We start from the raw sequence: 15,909 nt of genomic DNA, 5'->3' as shown, positions 1-15,909 counted from the left end.
AGCTGTGCATTCCTGTGCGTTGTGATGTAACATGGCCTGGAACATTTTATCGCATTGGGTACTATTGTGCTGCAGCTACCATCAGCCATGCTATAATGCACTGTAATGTGCATGCACGAATGCGAGTTTAGTAGTAAAAAAGAGCCCTTAAAGATATCCTGGCATTTGCCAACCCTTAGGCTAGGTTCACAGTGGGAGGTGCGTTGCATTCCCTGTAAAAACATCGATACAAAAGCCACCAGGCAGAACAAAGGCCACCAGGGCAGGATAGAAGCTACAAGGCAGGGCAGAGGTCACCAGGACTGAGGCCACAAGGCAGGACAAAGGTCACAAGGCAGGACAGCGGTCAGCAGGGCAGGACAGAGTTAAGTTTATCTTTATTATTGTTAATATACTTTCAATTACTGTATTTTGACATTAATACTGAGTTTATGGTATGTATATAGTGTGGGCTACAGTACTGTATTAGCTGGGCCTAGGCCTATTTCTAACACTGAGTCTCAAGCAACCAGAAAGAACACTTATCAGGTTCCCAGAAGGTGCTGCTTGGTGAACCATCTAAATAGCTCCTCAGTCACTTCCTTAAACACAGGAATGGCATTAAGACTAACAGTGAGGTGACCTTGTTATGGTATTTCTCATTCCTAGCCCAATAATGTGGCATTAGAGGTATTTGGTGTAATCAGGATCTTAATACAAACATATTATTACTTTGTAATACTACATATAGCCATTCTAGCTAATATTAGGTAACAGCCCAGAAATTTCCCACCTCAGAGAAATGAAATGATAAACCACACTTATTTTTCATGTAACAGCATGCATCCAGTTTCTCGGTGCACTTCTTGGCTGAGTAGGATAGGCCATCCTGTAGTAAATCCACTCTGTAGGAGGACTGCATGCCAGTGGTAGGTGGAACAAAAGAACTGGCTACTATTTCCTGCTATCTCCTCAATTCTCTTTTCCCGGGAATTTCACAGGCTGAAGGCTTTTAGTGAGCAGCAGATATGTGATGTGAAAGTTGACTAAACAGTTATTTTTGCTCTGCCATGAGTGGAATCCGTGTGGGCAGAACCAGAGATTTGCACAGGACTAATGAGATTAAGGTCGTCAATGACTTGATACATGACAGTTTTGATTAATGAATCAGCTTTCTGGTTTTTGAATCTGATTAGCCATTTACAAAGACCTTGTTCAGTCTTTGTTCTGTAAAGCAGAAGAATCACCTAAAGACAGAATTCAAGCTCACTTCTAGTGGGAATTTACACAAGTTAACATTTCCAAATAGCGCAACTTGGGTTATGGACAGTGTTGCTATCACGGATGGTCGTGATCACGGGTACGCGTGATTCACGGCCATTTGTACGCAACACGAAGGCCGTGATCCACATGCCGTGATCCGCATGGATCACGGCATCGCGTCAAATCCGGATCATGGCATGCGTTAAAAAATACGGGTCACGGCCCGTAATCACGGCTGTGATGCGGCCGTGATGCGGCCATGATTGCGGATTTTTTCAAAAGATGTCACTGTGCCAATCAGAGGCCCCTGACGCAGGCTAGAGCAACCAATCACAGGAGGGGAGGCATACGTGTATATATGCGCGCATACAGTATCCGGATCACATCCAAGCGCATTGTTACGCATACGGGAAAATAAGGACGCATACACTATCTGTTTAGACACATAAATTTTTACGCATGCGGACATGTACGTACACATAAAGTATCTTCCCTCGTTCCACACGTACATTTTTACGCATGCGGGCATACAGGTACGCATAAAAGTATCCGGATCACGGCCGTGTATGGTAGCCGTGCGTAGCCGCAGAAAAGACGGGACGGGACGGTTATGCATAACAAAAATACGGGTCGCAATCACGGGTGATCCGGATGCGGCACCAATAAAAACGGCCGCATTCGGATCCATGCTTAAGGGGTATCCGAGCATCACTGGTTATGGACACAATATGGATATTATAGAAAAAGAGCTATGTTACATGTGTATAAACTGGTAAAATTATACTATACATTGGTGAATGGACCCCTAGGAGGTATATCTCAAACAGGCAAGAGCCCCTATTCATCTTACCTTGCTCTTAGACGTTTTCACACCTTAGCAATAAAATACAATTTAAAGGACAACTGAGCCAAAGGGGTAAAAAGATGACTTTTAATTACCAGGGGCTTTTTCCAGCCCCCCGTAGTCTTTGAAGTCCCTAAGTGTCCTCAGGGCCCCTTCTGTTGTTCTTTTATCCCCCCAATTAAAGTTCAAATAAAGCTCAATGATAGAACAACAGTGACTGTCCAGCTGATCAAATTTGGTCTGACCACAATGAAGCAAAGACCTTATATACGAAACTCATATAGCCGGCAGTCATTGCTTCATTGTGATACGCAAGCCCCTTCACCGCAGCAAGGTAATGATCATGAAGGGGAGTGGGCACATGTACATGCCTTTTGTTTTGTTGTTGCAGCTGCAGCGCAGCCAGAAAAATTAGGCAGGCATGTACACGCACCAGAAAAATTAGTATAGCATTAAAAATTCAGGAATCCACCTGGAGTCTTGGACCCTGTTGGTGGTGGTGGAAAAGGCAAGCGGCGTGCAGGCAGAGATGCTGTGTGTGGGGACTGACTTAGTCTTCAGGCGGGCAGTAGCCCTCCGGGATCCATGCCTCATTCATTTTGATAAAGGTGAGGTACTGAACACTTTTGTGACTTGGGCGACTTCTCTTCTCAGTGACAATGCCTCCAGCTGCACTGAAGGTCCTTTCTGACAGGACGCTTGAGGCAGGGCAAGACAGAAGTTGGATGGCAAATTGTGACAGCTCTGGCCACTGGTCAAGCCTGCGCACCCAGTAGTCCAAGGGTTCATCGCTGCTCACAGAGTCTACATCCACACTTAAGGCCAGGTAGTCGGCTACCTGCCAGTCCAGGCGTTGGTGGAGGGTGGATCCGGAAGGGCTAAGGCGAGGCGTTGGACTAAATAATGTCCGCATGTCCGACATCACCATGAGATCGCTGGAGTGTCGTGTCCTTGCCTGCATGGACATGGGAGATGGATTACTGGCAGTGGTACCTTTACTGTGTTGTGCTGTGACATCACCCTTATACGCATTGTAAAGCATACTTGCCAGCTTGTTCTGCATGTGCTGCATCCTTTCTGCCTTCAGGTGACTTGGTAATATGTCCGCCACTTTGTGCCTATACCGAGGGTCTAGTAGCGTGGCCACCCAGTACAGCTCATTCCCCTTGAGTTTTTTATACGGGGGTCCCTCAACAGGCTGGACAGCATAAAAGATGCCATCTGCACAAAGTTGGATCCAGATGTACTCTCCATCTCCTCTTGCTTTGCTCTTCCTCAGTGACGTCAGGAAAGTCCTCCTCTTCCCCCCAGCCACGAACAATACCACGGGAACGTTGAGTAGCACAAGCCCCCTGCGACGCCTGCTGCGGTTGTTCTTCTGCCGCTGCCTCCTCCTCCTCCACAGAAACACCTTCCTCATCATCTGAGTCTGACTCCTCTTCCCCACACGACTCTTCCTCCTCCTCCTCCCACAACTGTTCCTGCCGTAACTGTTCCTCTTCACGCTCCTCCACAGCTTGATCAACCCCTCTACGCACGGCACGCTCCAGAAAGTAAGCGTACGGGATCAAGTCGCTGATGGTGCCTTCAATGCGACTCACCAGGTTGGTCACCTCCTCAAACGGCCGCATAAGCCTGCATGCATTTCGCATCAGTGTCCAGTTGTTGGGCCACAACATCCCCATCTCCCCAGATTGTGTCCTTTTACTGTAATCTATAAAGGGCATGGGGTAGGGGAAAAAACACAAAAAGAGCGCACTCAGGAAACTGATGATAAAAGGGAGACCAGCCGGTCGTAGACAGATCTCACCTGATGTGGTGGCTGAGGGCATATCTCTGCCACTGCAAGTGGATCACACAGAGCAGCACCGACTTCCATCACCCAACACATCCTCTACATATAGAAGACTAATTTTATCCAGCTCGCTCCCCCTGTTCTCATTTCAGCACGGGGGTTATTTAAGTTTACCTATCTGTCTACTCTTTTGCTGTAATTGTACAGGTACTGGGTGACGGCTTTCTCCTGTTCTAGCAGGTGAGAGAACATGAGCAGGGTCGAATTCCAGCGAGTCGGGCTATCACATATCAAGCGTCTCACCGGCAAGTTGTTTCTCCGCTGAATGTCCGCAAAGCATGCCACGGCCATGTAAGACCGCCTGAAATGCCCACACAACTTCCTGGCCTGCTTCAGGACGTCCTCTAAGCCTGGGTACTTTGACACAAATCTTTGAATGACTAGATTCAGCACATGTGCCATGCAGGGTACATGTGTCAGCTTTCCCAAATTCAAAGCGGAAAGTAGATTGCTGCCGTTGTCACACGCCACATTGCCGATCTCCAGCTGGTGCGGTGTCAGCCATTGCTCCACCTCTTTGTTAAGAGCAGCCAGGAGAGCTTCTCCACTGAGACTCTCCATTTTGAGGCAAGACATGTCTAAGATGGCGTGACACCATCGTACCTGGCATGCATCATAGGCCCTGGGGAGTTGGGGCTGTGTAGCTGGAGAGGAGATTGCGGCACTAGCCCAGCCAAGGAGGAGGAGTATGACGACAGCGGAGAGGAGGTGGCAGGAGGCCTGCCTGCAAGCCATGGAGGTGTCACAAGTTGGTCCACTGCACAGCCACGTACTCCCTGCTTGCCACCAGTCACCAGGTTGACCCAATGGGCTGTGTAAGTAATGTACTAGCGGCCTGACGAACTAACAGTTCCGCCACGCAAGCTGTCAGAGGCCGGGCAAGGGGGTGACTGGCAGAAATTGGCTTCATCCGCTCAAAGATTTCCTTCACGTACACCTGGCTGCTGTGGGCAGAGGAGCAGGAACCGCTCAAGGTCAAAGGCGGAGTGGAGGAGGTTGGCTGTGAAGGTGCAAGCGAGAAACCGGCTGAAGATGCTGCACCTGAAGGACGAAGAGGAGAAGAAGGGTGGATTTTCTTTTGTGTGCTGCTTTTGCTCAGGTGCTCTTCCCATTGCAGTTTGTGCCTTTTCTCCAGGTGCCTTCGTAAGGCACTTGTCCCTACGTGAGTGTTGGCCTTTCCACGGTTCAATTTTTGGAGGCAGAGAGAACAGATGGCATTGCTCCGATCTGAGGCAGACACACTAAAAAATTTCCAAACCGCTGAGCCCCGCTGGGGTGATGACACTATGGTGGCCTCAACAGCTGATGTTGAAGGGCATGTTGGCTGGCTGTCCATAGGTGGCGATACATGGCCTCGGACACTGCCACCAGCTGTTTCTGATGACGAGCTCCCCCTGCTTCTTTCAGGAACTCGTCTCCTCCTACTCCTCTCTGATTCCCCCTCTGTTCATCTCCTCTATTGGGAACATACGTGGGATCCGTATCATCGTCATCATCATAATCATCCTGCCCAGCTTCGCTTGCCTCAGACACCTCCAAAACTGCACCAACAGCAGGTACTTCATCATCCTCCTCCTCCTCACACGTTTAGTCCATAGTGTCGCAACTTGCTTAGCGCCTTCATCTTGTTGTTGCAGTAGTGGCTGGGAATCAGTGATTTCACCACCAGATAACTCCTGCGAAGTGTCAAATGCAGCGGATGTGGTGCTTGTAGTAGCACTGGTGGCTGCGGGAGATCAGGTTTTCTGTGTTAAATAGTCAACCACGTCCTGACAATCTTGGGAGTTGATGGCACGTGCCATCTTCTGAGCACTGTACTTTGGGCCAGGGCCGCATGAAATCACATCAACACGCAGAGGCGTATCTAGAGGGCCTACCCCTGCCCTACACCAGCCTGCTTGCCTCCATGCCTCCCTGTCATTCAGACCTCAGATCAGATTAATGCTGTTATCTGGGGAATATGGCTACTTAACCTATGCATGTAGGGCGCACTTTGCTTAGTGTTAGAACAGAGGAAAGAGAGTGAATAACAAGAGCTATTTCCAAAAAAGTAACCTCAGCAATATCCTGAGCCAAAACACACAAGCAACCATAACACAAATACACGAGAAATGATGCCGTTTTTAGAGGGGAAGGGGGCTCTGACTGAGTGGGGGGGGGGGGCGCAATTTCATTGTTTGCCATAGGCGCCATATTACCCAGATACGCCCCTGTCAACACGACCTCGCACAGACCTGCCGGGTGGCCTTCCTCTGGGTCTGCCTCTACTTCTTCCTCTACCTGGTTTGTCCGTTTTGTCCATATCGGGGGGATGAAGTGAAAGGTATGCACTGACTTGACTAATACAATGTGCAGTCACACAGGTGCAGTTAACAGGTATGCACGGAGTGGTATATCACACTGCGTGCACTCACGTAGGTAGGTGGGTGCACTAAACACAACAGGTAGGTATATTCAGTGATGACTCTGAGGTGGGTTCACTATTTTAGCAATAAGAACCAGCCAGGAGCAAGCTAACAAGCCTATAACAGCCTAACTAATCTTTCCCTATGAGAGTCTGCCAGCAACTGTCCCTTCTCTCACTATTGCAGGCACACGAGTGAGTGTAATGGCCGGCGGAGCCTGCCTTATATAAGGAGGGGGGGCTCCAGGAGAGAGTGTAGCCTGATTGGCTACAATTTGCCTTCTGACTGTGATGTAGAGGGTCAAAGTTGACCCTAATGGTGCACTATGGGGGCGAACCGAACTTCTGGAAAAGTTCGCCTTGGATGGCGAACACGAACCACCGGGAGTTCACCTGGAACCGTTCGCCAGCGAACCGTTTCGGGCCATCTCTACTCTACATGTCTGTGCAGGTACATTACATGATTTTAATGAGACATACAGTTTCTTACCTAAACAAAATGTTTAAGCCTAACTCCAGGGTCTACTTTTGGGCATACTATGGTTGTTGCATCGGACAAATACAAATGCAATTATAGTCCTATGGGGCTAGTAGTGCGGTGGGGTCCGTAATAGTAACGCCTTGCATGAAGTGTGTTAACCAAATGACATGTGCATTTACATTGGCAGTGAGGCATACTTGCATGGTACTGTATGCCCCACTGTATGGACCCACCACACCCTCAAGGTGCAATGCAACTTTTGTGTAGCGTTGCAGTGCAATTGAAGAATAATCATTCCGCAATGGATACTAAATAGTATGCAAGGAGCCTCTGCGACAAAACTTAATTTCTCTCTGTGTGTAAACTCTATGGTAGCTGTTGTAAAAGTCAAACTATCTTTAAAGAACTTAGTGACTCTTAACATCAATTTCCTGAGAACAGATTTATAGAGCTGTAAACTGCAATCTTCTCACAGGGCTCAGTTGATGCTAATCCCTTTTGACCAGCATAATTTTGCCAAGCAGTATCCATGTACACAGAAGTTTAGTTCCCTACTTTCAGCTGTGTTACTTGACTAGGTTATTTGACCACATTTTTTACCACTTCAGTCTACGGGCGTTTTCACCTCAAGGACGGAAGACATTTCCCCTGTAAGCACTCCTCCCATTAATTTGCCAATAACTTTAATACTACTAATAATCCTACGTAAATGATTTATATCTGTTTTTTTTTGTTTTTTTTGCCACAAATTAATTTTTTTGAAGGTGATACTTGTTTTCAGCAATTACTTTATTTTATATGCATTTTATAGGGAAATATAAGGAAAAAAAATACACAATTTTTCCAATTCCTCTATAGTTTTAAAATAAGCAAATAAAACCCACACATATTATTTGCCCATTAGTCTCGGCTATCACAACATTTAAATTATGTCCCTAGTACAATGTATGGCGATAATATATTATTTGGAAATAAAGGTGTCTTTTTTTCTGTCTTGTGTTTTTGTATTTTTAATCTGGTCAATAAACACAAGCCTTTATTTGCTAACATATGAGTAATATACCTTCATGACATACATATTAAAATAAAGTTGAGTCCCTAAGGCAACTATTTATGTATTTATTTCATAAAACGGTTTATATTTTTTTAATTGTCTTTGGTTACTGGGGGTAGCAAGCACTGTAAAAACAGCGCAGGAGATTTCGGCGCAGCCAGCACCACCATAGGGCATATGGTAATAGGAATTACAGCTAAAGTAGCACTCAGTGAGTGATTTGGGTGCTGTCAATAGACAGAGCACAAAGTACTCTAAAAACCCTGTAATTCGGCCGCCAACAATAGATGGAAGCTGAATTAAGTCTCTCCCCCACCATCCATGGCGGCCTGGAGAGGGAATAGTAATTGACGCCACCAGGACTTGTGAAGGAGCAGGGAAAACCTTTCCATGGCTTTACCCTGCCCCCAAATCTCCCAGTGGCAGTTTCATAGGATAAAAGGGAAACAACTTTATTAATTTTTAATTAAAATGTAGCCTGAGTGTATTTTTAACTTTTTGCCACTAGATGGCACTAAAAACATATTCCTGGGTTACCAGGATAGTGTTCTTTTTTTTGTGTTTCTTTTTACTGACGTCACTTTAATTTAACTATTATGAATGGACATGGACCCTGATCAGGGTCATGTACATTCATGCCAGGCACTGCAAATAGATCAGGGAACATTAGTTTCCCTTCCCCAATCGTTGCCGCGTAAAGGCCATTGGTAACGAGTGGTGGGAGCATGCGCATGCGTGCGCACTCGCTGAGGAAGCACTGGAAGTGTATATGTGTCCAGATAGACCAGAGTGGCTCGTCCAGATAGGATTAAGTGGTTAAACCAGAATTTTTAGTTGCCGAGGGTGATACAAAAAAGATTATACAATTTGGGCATTGTGCTTGCTAAGCTTTCAGATGGATATTTAGAGGGATACTTGGAGTTAGGCTTTAATCTTAGAAAATAAAACGTTGTATAAAGATACAGATGAGGAGGGGAGCATATTTGACTTTCACAATTTGTAAACATGTGTTTTAGCAGTAGAAGGTGCTACATGCAGTCTTCAGGAGAGACCCAAGACTCAGGAAGGAGTTTCGTCCAAGATCCGTCCCAGCTTTCGGTGTAAGATTGATCTGACTATAGGAAATACTAAAGCTACAGAATTCAGGCCACATTATCTTCATGATGTTCAGCAATTATCCACAGGTAAGCTTGGCTAACCTCTAAAATTATCATTTAATTAATACAAACTCATTCATGGCTTTCACATGATGTACATGATGGCTGCATTATCGTACAATATTGTCTCAGGGAGGCTGGAGGAGTGTGCTTGTGGAGATCTGCATCCAACCATTTGCTACAACTCACAATAATGCCCAACTAATTTCAACAACTTGTACCTATAAAGCTAGGTTCACATTCTGCTGCATTTGCAATGTGTATGGTCTGCTGTGTCAGTCTAATATAATTTTGGTATTCATTGGTGCCTATTGTATGCTACAATTGTCTTGTCTGTTTTCTGTGCAGTGTTTGGAAAAGTCATGCAAGATGGAACATTGGGCTTGATTCATCAAGCTGCACTGCTAAAGCTTAATGTGCTGTAGTGCACACAGTTACATAGCAGCACTCGCCTACATAGCAGCACCTTAAATAGCAGCGCTCGCTTCCTTAGTTACGGGCATTGCTTCCTTAGCATTGCACGTAACATTAACTGCGTGCGGTCCTGCTCCTGTGAAGTATCGCAACCACTATACTTCACTTGCTGCTGCTACTGTGTTATTTTACATAGTTATGTAAATTAACACAGTAGCGGCCGCAAGTGAAATATCGCGCCCATTTTGCTTCCACTACGAAGACAGCGACACACCTTGAAAATGGACCTGGTTGAACAGATCCCATAGATGACACTGAATCCGTTTATGTTTATTTAGCCATCGGTCTCCGTTGTGGAAAACATTCTGATTTTCAGTTCAGTGTGGATCTAGCCTTATGGATCACCCAAACTACATGTATTTTTGCTATCTTAAAAAAAATTGAAAAAATAAAAAGTACTTACATTGGTAAAAGGCAGGCTCTGGAACTTCCAGAGGCACTCCCTCCTCCTGGCCACCACTGGACAGCGGGACCCTCTGTAAATTCGTGGCCATTCTCCTGTCAGTGAATAAGCGTGGCCATGCCCCTGTCCATGCAGAAAGACTCATGCCTGTGCAGTAGCATGGAGATTGGTGGAAAATGCCAAGCTTGTTTGGCTCTGTGCTACTATGCAGATGCAAGGTGTCCTGTACCTGCGCAGTGTAGCCATGATTGGTCATGGACAGGACTACAGCCGTGAGCATTCTTTGACAATCCCTTGTAACAAAGGTCCGGGGATCTCAGCGCTGAAGGCTCTGGTTTATTCCTCTACCAATTTGGGACATTTTTTCCTTCAGGTTCACTCTGAAGTATGATAGATACGCATGAGGTTATAGGATTCTGAAGATTGGGGCTAACTACTAGCATGCTGCAGTAAACTGGGTAAGTGCCCATGTTACAGGAAACTGAGGGATTGCTGACATGCTACTAGTGACTGAATGATGTCTACCATGTAACAGGAGGGTGGGATAAAGTGATCCGACTCAATAGATCACTAGAGAGGGGGGCTAGGTGTCATCAGAAGACAACCTGTACACTAGATTTCCACACAAATCAATCAGAAATATGCATATGTACCTTTAAATTAGTATAAAATGACTCTGCTACAGACCATAGACATTTGTAAAACTCACACAGGGTTAAATTATGAAGCTTTGCAAATCTTTTTTTCCCCTTGAGGTTAGTGGACTTTTTATGCGTTTGTTACTATAATACACAGTTGTGTGCTTTTGACTATTTTGTTAGGTCAGTTATTGGCCTGTCCATGTTTTATTAACATTCCCCATTGTGTTACATGACATGTGTTTAATGTAAATATTTAATTGCCTTTCAGAGATCTCTTCCTCATGTCAGTCAAACATCAGCATAGAGGGGTTCTCCCAGGGAAGGCAGCCATAGGTTATGTCAATATCAGCAGGAAGGGAGTGCAGGGGCACAGTTATTCCAGGGTGTGTGACGGGAGTGATCTCTGTCCTCTGTCACTGCAATATGGAACTCAAGAAAAGTATGTTCCTCCAAGGCAACGCTAAAGGGCTCAGAATCGTTGGAATTTATCCGCTACTTAATTTTATTGCCGTGACCTTGTTTATGTGACTACCTTGAACTTCTCAGAGTGCCAAGCTGTTGCAGTGCTTTCAGTTTATAAAGTATCAGTTAACTTGTAACACAAAAATATACAAAACCCCAAATTGGCTACTGACCAACATGGAAATATAGTACATTACTGATTTTTCCACCCTAAGAAGTCTGGGTCCCTCCTCACCGTTAGGCACCAGGAGGGGAGGGGGGTTGAATGTAGGACCTCAAAAAGGTATCGCAGGGGGCCCTATTTCTATAGGCATTGCTATACAGATATTAGGCTGGTGGTAGGTGCTTGTTGGCCCCTGATCTGTAAATTAAAATTGCAGGTTTTTGGCCACCTTTAGGGATCAGGAATTCTCTGGTTGCCTATTGTTTGAAATTTTTTTTTTATTATTAACAACAGTCTATACACTCAACTTATTTTACTAAGCTGATGGATTTCAGGTTGTGATCCAATTATTAGTTCTGCCGCAAACGTGGCAATTGTATACAGCAAAATTACAGCTATTGCAATTTTCTGTACACTCAGAGCCAGGCTCAGCTGCTACTGCTGGTGTAAGTTGGCTATAGCTAGAGATGGCTCGAACCTCAGATTTTCGGTTCACGAAGCTCGAACGCGAACTTCCGCAAAAGTTCGGTTTGCGCGAACCGCAAAAGACTTCAATGGGAAGGCGAACTTTGAAAGCTACAAACATTTATGCTGGCCACGAAAGTGATGGAAAAGATGTTTCAAGGGGTCTAAAACCTGAGTTTTTGCATGGCAGAGTGGGATACACAGAATCAAAGATAAATGTGGTATATGCCCTCCTCCCACAAGCTGAATAAACAGATAAGAACCTAGCCACTGACACGTGGATCGCCGTACAACTGGGTGGGTATGACCACCCTAAATACAAATGAAAAGGCAATGAGTGCGGCGCTCTACACCTGTCAGTATAAAGTGTCAATGCAAATCTACTAACTAGAACACAAGTCCCAATTTGCACAAATGTCCATATATCACTGCTCTGTGACAATAGCTGAATTTTCCAAAGTTCTCTTTTCCGCTTCAACAATGACATGCAGTTAGCACATTGGTAGGTATCATTCTCACCAAATCCATGGGCTGATTAGTTATAGTCAGCAAACTCGCGTTATAAGGTGGACATGGCCCCTGATGAGTCATATGACGAAACCGGTAGGGCGTGGCCTCGTGGCGAGAGCGGAGACATGTGAGCGGCGGTGGTGAGGACGTCCTGGAGCTTTTTTATCTATATGCGCATGTTCTTAATACTAAATGTGAGTGTTTAACCACTGTTTTAATGTTTTAAATAAACGGAGTTACGCTATGTCACCTCTCCTTTGAGCTTCATTAACCCATTCAGGTTCCGTCGTTTTCACGTGAGAAATGTTCACCTCCCATTCATTAGCCTATAACTTTATCACTACTTATCACAATGCACTGATCTATATCTTGTTTTTTCCGCCACCAATTAGGCTTTCTTTGGGGGGTACATTTTGCTAAGAGCCACTTTACTGTAAATGCATTTTAACAGGAAGAATAAGAAAAAACTGAAAAAATTCATTATTTCTCAGTTTTCAGCCATTATAGTTTTAAAATAATACATGCCTCCATAATTAAAACTCACGTATTGTATTTGCCCATATGTCCCGATTATAACACTGTTAAAATTATGTCCCTATCACAATGTATGGCGACAATATTTTATTTGGAAATAAAGGTGCATTTTTTCCGTTTTGCATCTATCACTATTTACAAGTTTAAAATAAAAAAAATATAGAAATATTTCATCTTTACATTGATATTTAAAAAGTTTAGACCCTTAGGTAAATATTTACATGTTTTTTTTTTTTTTTTATTGTAATGGTTTTTTTTTTTTATTGTAAACATTTTATTTGGGTAGTTTTGGGAGGGTGGGAGGTAAACAATAGATTTATAATGTAAATGTGTGTTAATTTTAAATTATTTTTTTTTACAGGTGTAGTATTACTTTTTGGCCACAAGAAGGCGGCTATGAGTTTGTTTACATGACGTCACTCTAAGCGTAACATACGCTTTCAGTGACGCATCGGGAAGGGAACGGCCAGAAAAGGCGCAGCTTCTGAGAGAAGCTGTCGCTTTTTCAGCGGGGGAGAGGAATCAATGATCGGGCTCCGTAGCCCGATACATTGATTCCCTGGCTACCAAATCCGCGGCCAGGAGTGCGCGTGCACGCGCGCGATCGGCCGCAGGAGCGCGCGGTAGCGCGCATGGTTCCTGGACGTAGAAACTACGTCCAGGAACCAAAATAGGTTAAGGGAGAAGGCTGCGGATTAAGAATTAAGAGGTCTGATTAAATGTTTTAGCTGAACTGTCATGGTCAGCCACTACCTCTGGTAAGCTGTGAGTTCTACTGTTTGCGGATGCACAGAGTGGCGGTGTTTCTATACTCATAGCACGGGCTAGTGCTGTTACTTTTGGTGGAGGACTTGTAATGTATGGCCCCAACAGTATTATGCTATCTATTGTTTGTTTCATCTGAGTGCAACTAGGAGGAAGAGATCGGGCACGTGGGGCCAGTGGTGCTCAGCAGAGCTCGAATATTCGAGTAGCTCGAATATTCGAGCTCTTTTCCAGCTATTCGAGCTCGGTATTCGAGCTCCGAATAGCTGGAGCTATTCGAATGGGCTATCCGAGTACACTCGAATAGCCCATTCACTATTCGAGCTATTCGAGCAACCCGGCGCTATTCGAGCTCGGTACCGAGCTCGAATAGCGTCATAGCCCAGATTGATGTCCTTAGAGCCAATCAGAGGGCTCCCAGGCCCTCTGACGGCAGCCAATCACAGAGGGGGACCCTGGCCAGCCCCTACCCTATAAATAGCGGCCGCCATGTTCCGTTTCTCCATGCTTGCCTGAGACTTGTACAGAGAGAGAGTTGCTCCTTTGTGCTTTGGCTTAGCAAGTGCTCTATTGTGATCATTTACCTAGCGTTTTTGCTCACCTACACCTGCCATATACACCTATATTGTTGTTAGTTAGATAGACATTGTATTTTAGTTAGTAGCTTGTGTGTTACATTAGAGACAGGCAGCTGCTGCAAGCTTACAGGTTTAGGCCTCAGGGGGGCCTTGCCTCTGTGGGCAGCTGTCCTCTGTTTATTTCTCTCATCTATACCAGTATTTCTGCTGTCCTTTACTAATAGTATTGTAGTTATACTGTACTAGGAGTAGGACACTCACTGACTGTCACTGTTTATAGGCTACTAGCTAGCTCCTGCGTGTGTGCACTCACTCACTGTCTGTGTGTACACACACTCTATTTCCTTCTGATTACTGATAGATTATTGTTATTTAGTTGTACTTACTTACTACTTACTCTTACTGTACCCGTAGGGACACTCACTGTCACTGTTCATATAGGCTACTAGCTCCTGCGTGTGCGCACTGCACTCACTGTCTGAGTGTACACACACAACACACACTCTATTTCCTTCTGATCGCTGATTGATTATCGTAATTAGTTAGTTGTACTTACTGTTACTACTTACTCTTACTGTACTAGGAGTCTAGGACACTCGGTCACTGTCCATAGGCTACTAGCTCCTGCGTGCGTGCACTCACTGTCTGAGTGTACACACACCCACACTCCATTTCCTTCTGATCGCTGATTGATTATCGTAATTAGTTAGTTCTACTTACTGTTACTACTTACTCTTACTGTACTAGGAGTCTAGGACACTCAGTCACTGTGTTCATAGGCTACTAGCTCCTGCGTGCGGTCACTCACTGTCTGAGTGTACACACACCACCCACACTCTATTTCCTTCTGATCGCTGATTGATTATTGTAATTAGTTAGTTCTACTTACTGTTACTACTTACTCTTACTGTACTAGGAGTCTAGGACACTCAGTCACTGTGTTCATAGGCTACTAGCTCCTGCGTGCGTGCACTCACTGTCTGAGTGTACACACACCCACACTCCATTTCCTTCTGATCGCTGATTGATTATTGTAATTAGTTAGTTCTACTTACTGTTACTACTTACTCTTACTGTACTAGGAGTCTAGGACACTCAGTCACTGTGTTCATAGGCTACTAGCTCCTGCGTGCGTGCACTCACTGTCTGAGTGTACACACACCCACACTCCATTTCCTTCTGATCGCTGATTGATTATTGTAATTAGTTAGTTCTACTTACTGTTACTAGTTACTCTTACTGTACTAGGAGTCTAGGACACTCAGTCACTGTCCATAGGCTACTAGCTCCTGCGTGCGGTCACTCACTGTCTGAGTGTACACACACCCACACTCCATTTCCTTCTGATCGCTGATTGATTATTGTAATTAGTTAGTTCTACTTACTGTTACTACTTACTCTTACTGTACTAGGAGTCTAGGACACTCAGTCACTGTGTTGATAGGCTACTAGCTCCTGCGTGCGTGCACTCACTGTCTGAGTGTACACACACCCACACTCCATTTCCTTCTGATCGCTGATTGATTATTGTAATTAGTTAGTTCTTCTTACTGTTACTACTTACTCTTACTGTACTAGGAGTCTAGGACACTCAGTCACTGTGTTCATAGGCTACTAGCTCCTGCGTGCGTGCACTCACTGTCTGAGTGTACACACACCCACACTCCATTTCCTTCTGATCGCTGATTGATTATTGTAATTAGTTAGTTCTACTTACTGTTACTAGTTACTCTTACTGTACTAGGAGTCTAGGACACTCAGTCACTGTCCATAGGCTACTAGCTCCTGCGTGCGGTCACTCACTGTCTGAGTGTACACACACCCACACTCCATTTCCTTCTGATCGCTGATTGATTATTGTAATTAGTTAGTTCTAC

The 15,909-nt window shown here is 44.9% G+C and overlaps 1 protein-coding gene across 5 annotated transcripts in view; it reads left to right on the top strand.

Annotated features, from left to right (window-relative positions):
* LOC137528439 (uncharacterized) overlaps positions 1 to 15,909 on the top strand; it is a 49,375-nt gene that overhangs the window by 13,389 nt on the left and 20,077 nt on the right. For 3 of the 5 annotated variants that reach the window (XM_068249727.1, XM_068249724.1, XM_068249728.1), the window contains one exon: positions 8,897 to 9,064. In XM_068249727.1, coding sequence (XP_068105828.1) covers positions 8,897 to 9,064 — 168 coding nt within the window. The remainder of the gene's footprint in view (positions 1 to 8,896; positions 9,065 to 15,909) is intronic. The other 2 variants (XM_068249726.1, XM_068249725.1) reach the window with 2 other exon arrangements.

This window comes from Hyperolius riggenbachi, chromosome 8, assembly GCF_040937935.1.
Source record: "Hyperolius riggenbachi isolate aHypRig1 chromosome 8, aHypRig1.pri, whole genome shotgun sequence".
Taxonomy (NCBI): domain Eukaryota; kingdom Metazoa; phylum Chordata; class Amphibia; order Anura; family Hyperoliidae; genus Hyperolius; species Hyperolius riggenbachi.
The sequence above is the reverse complement of the archived record's forward strand: the minus strand, read 5'-3'. Positions and strand labels throughout refer to the sequence as shown.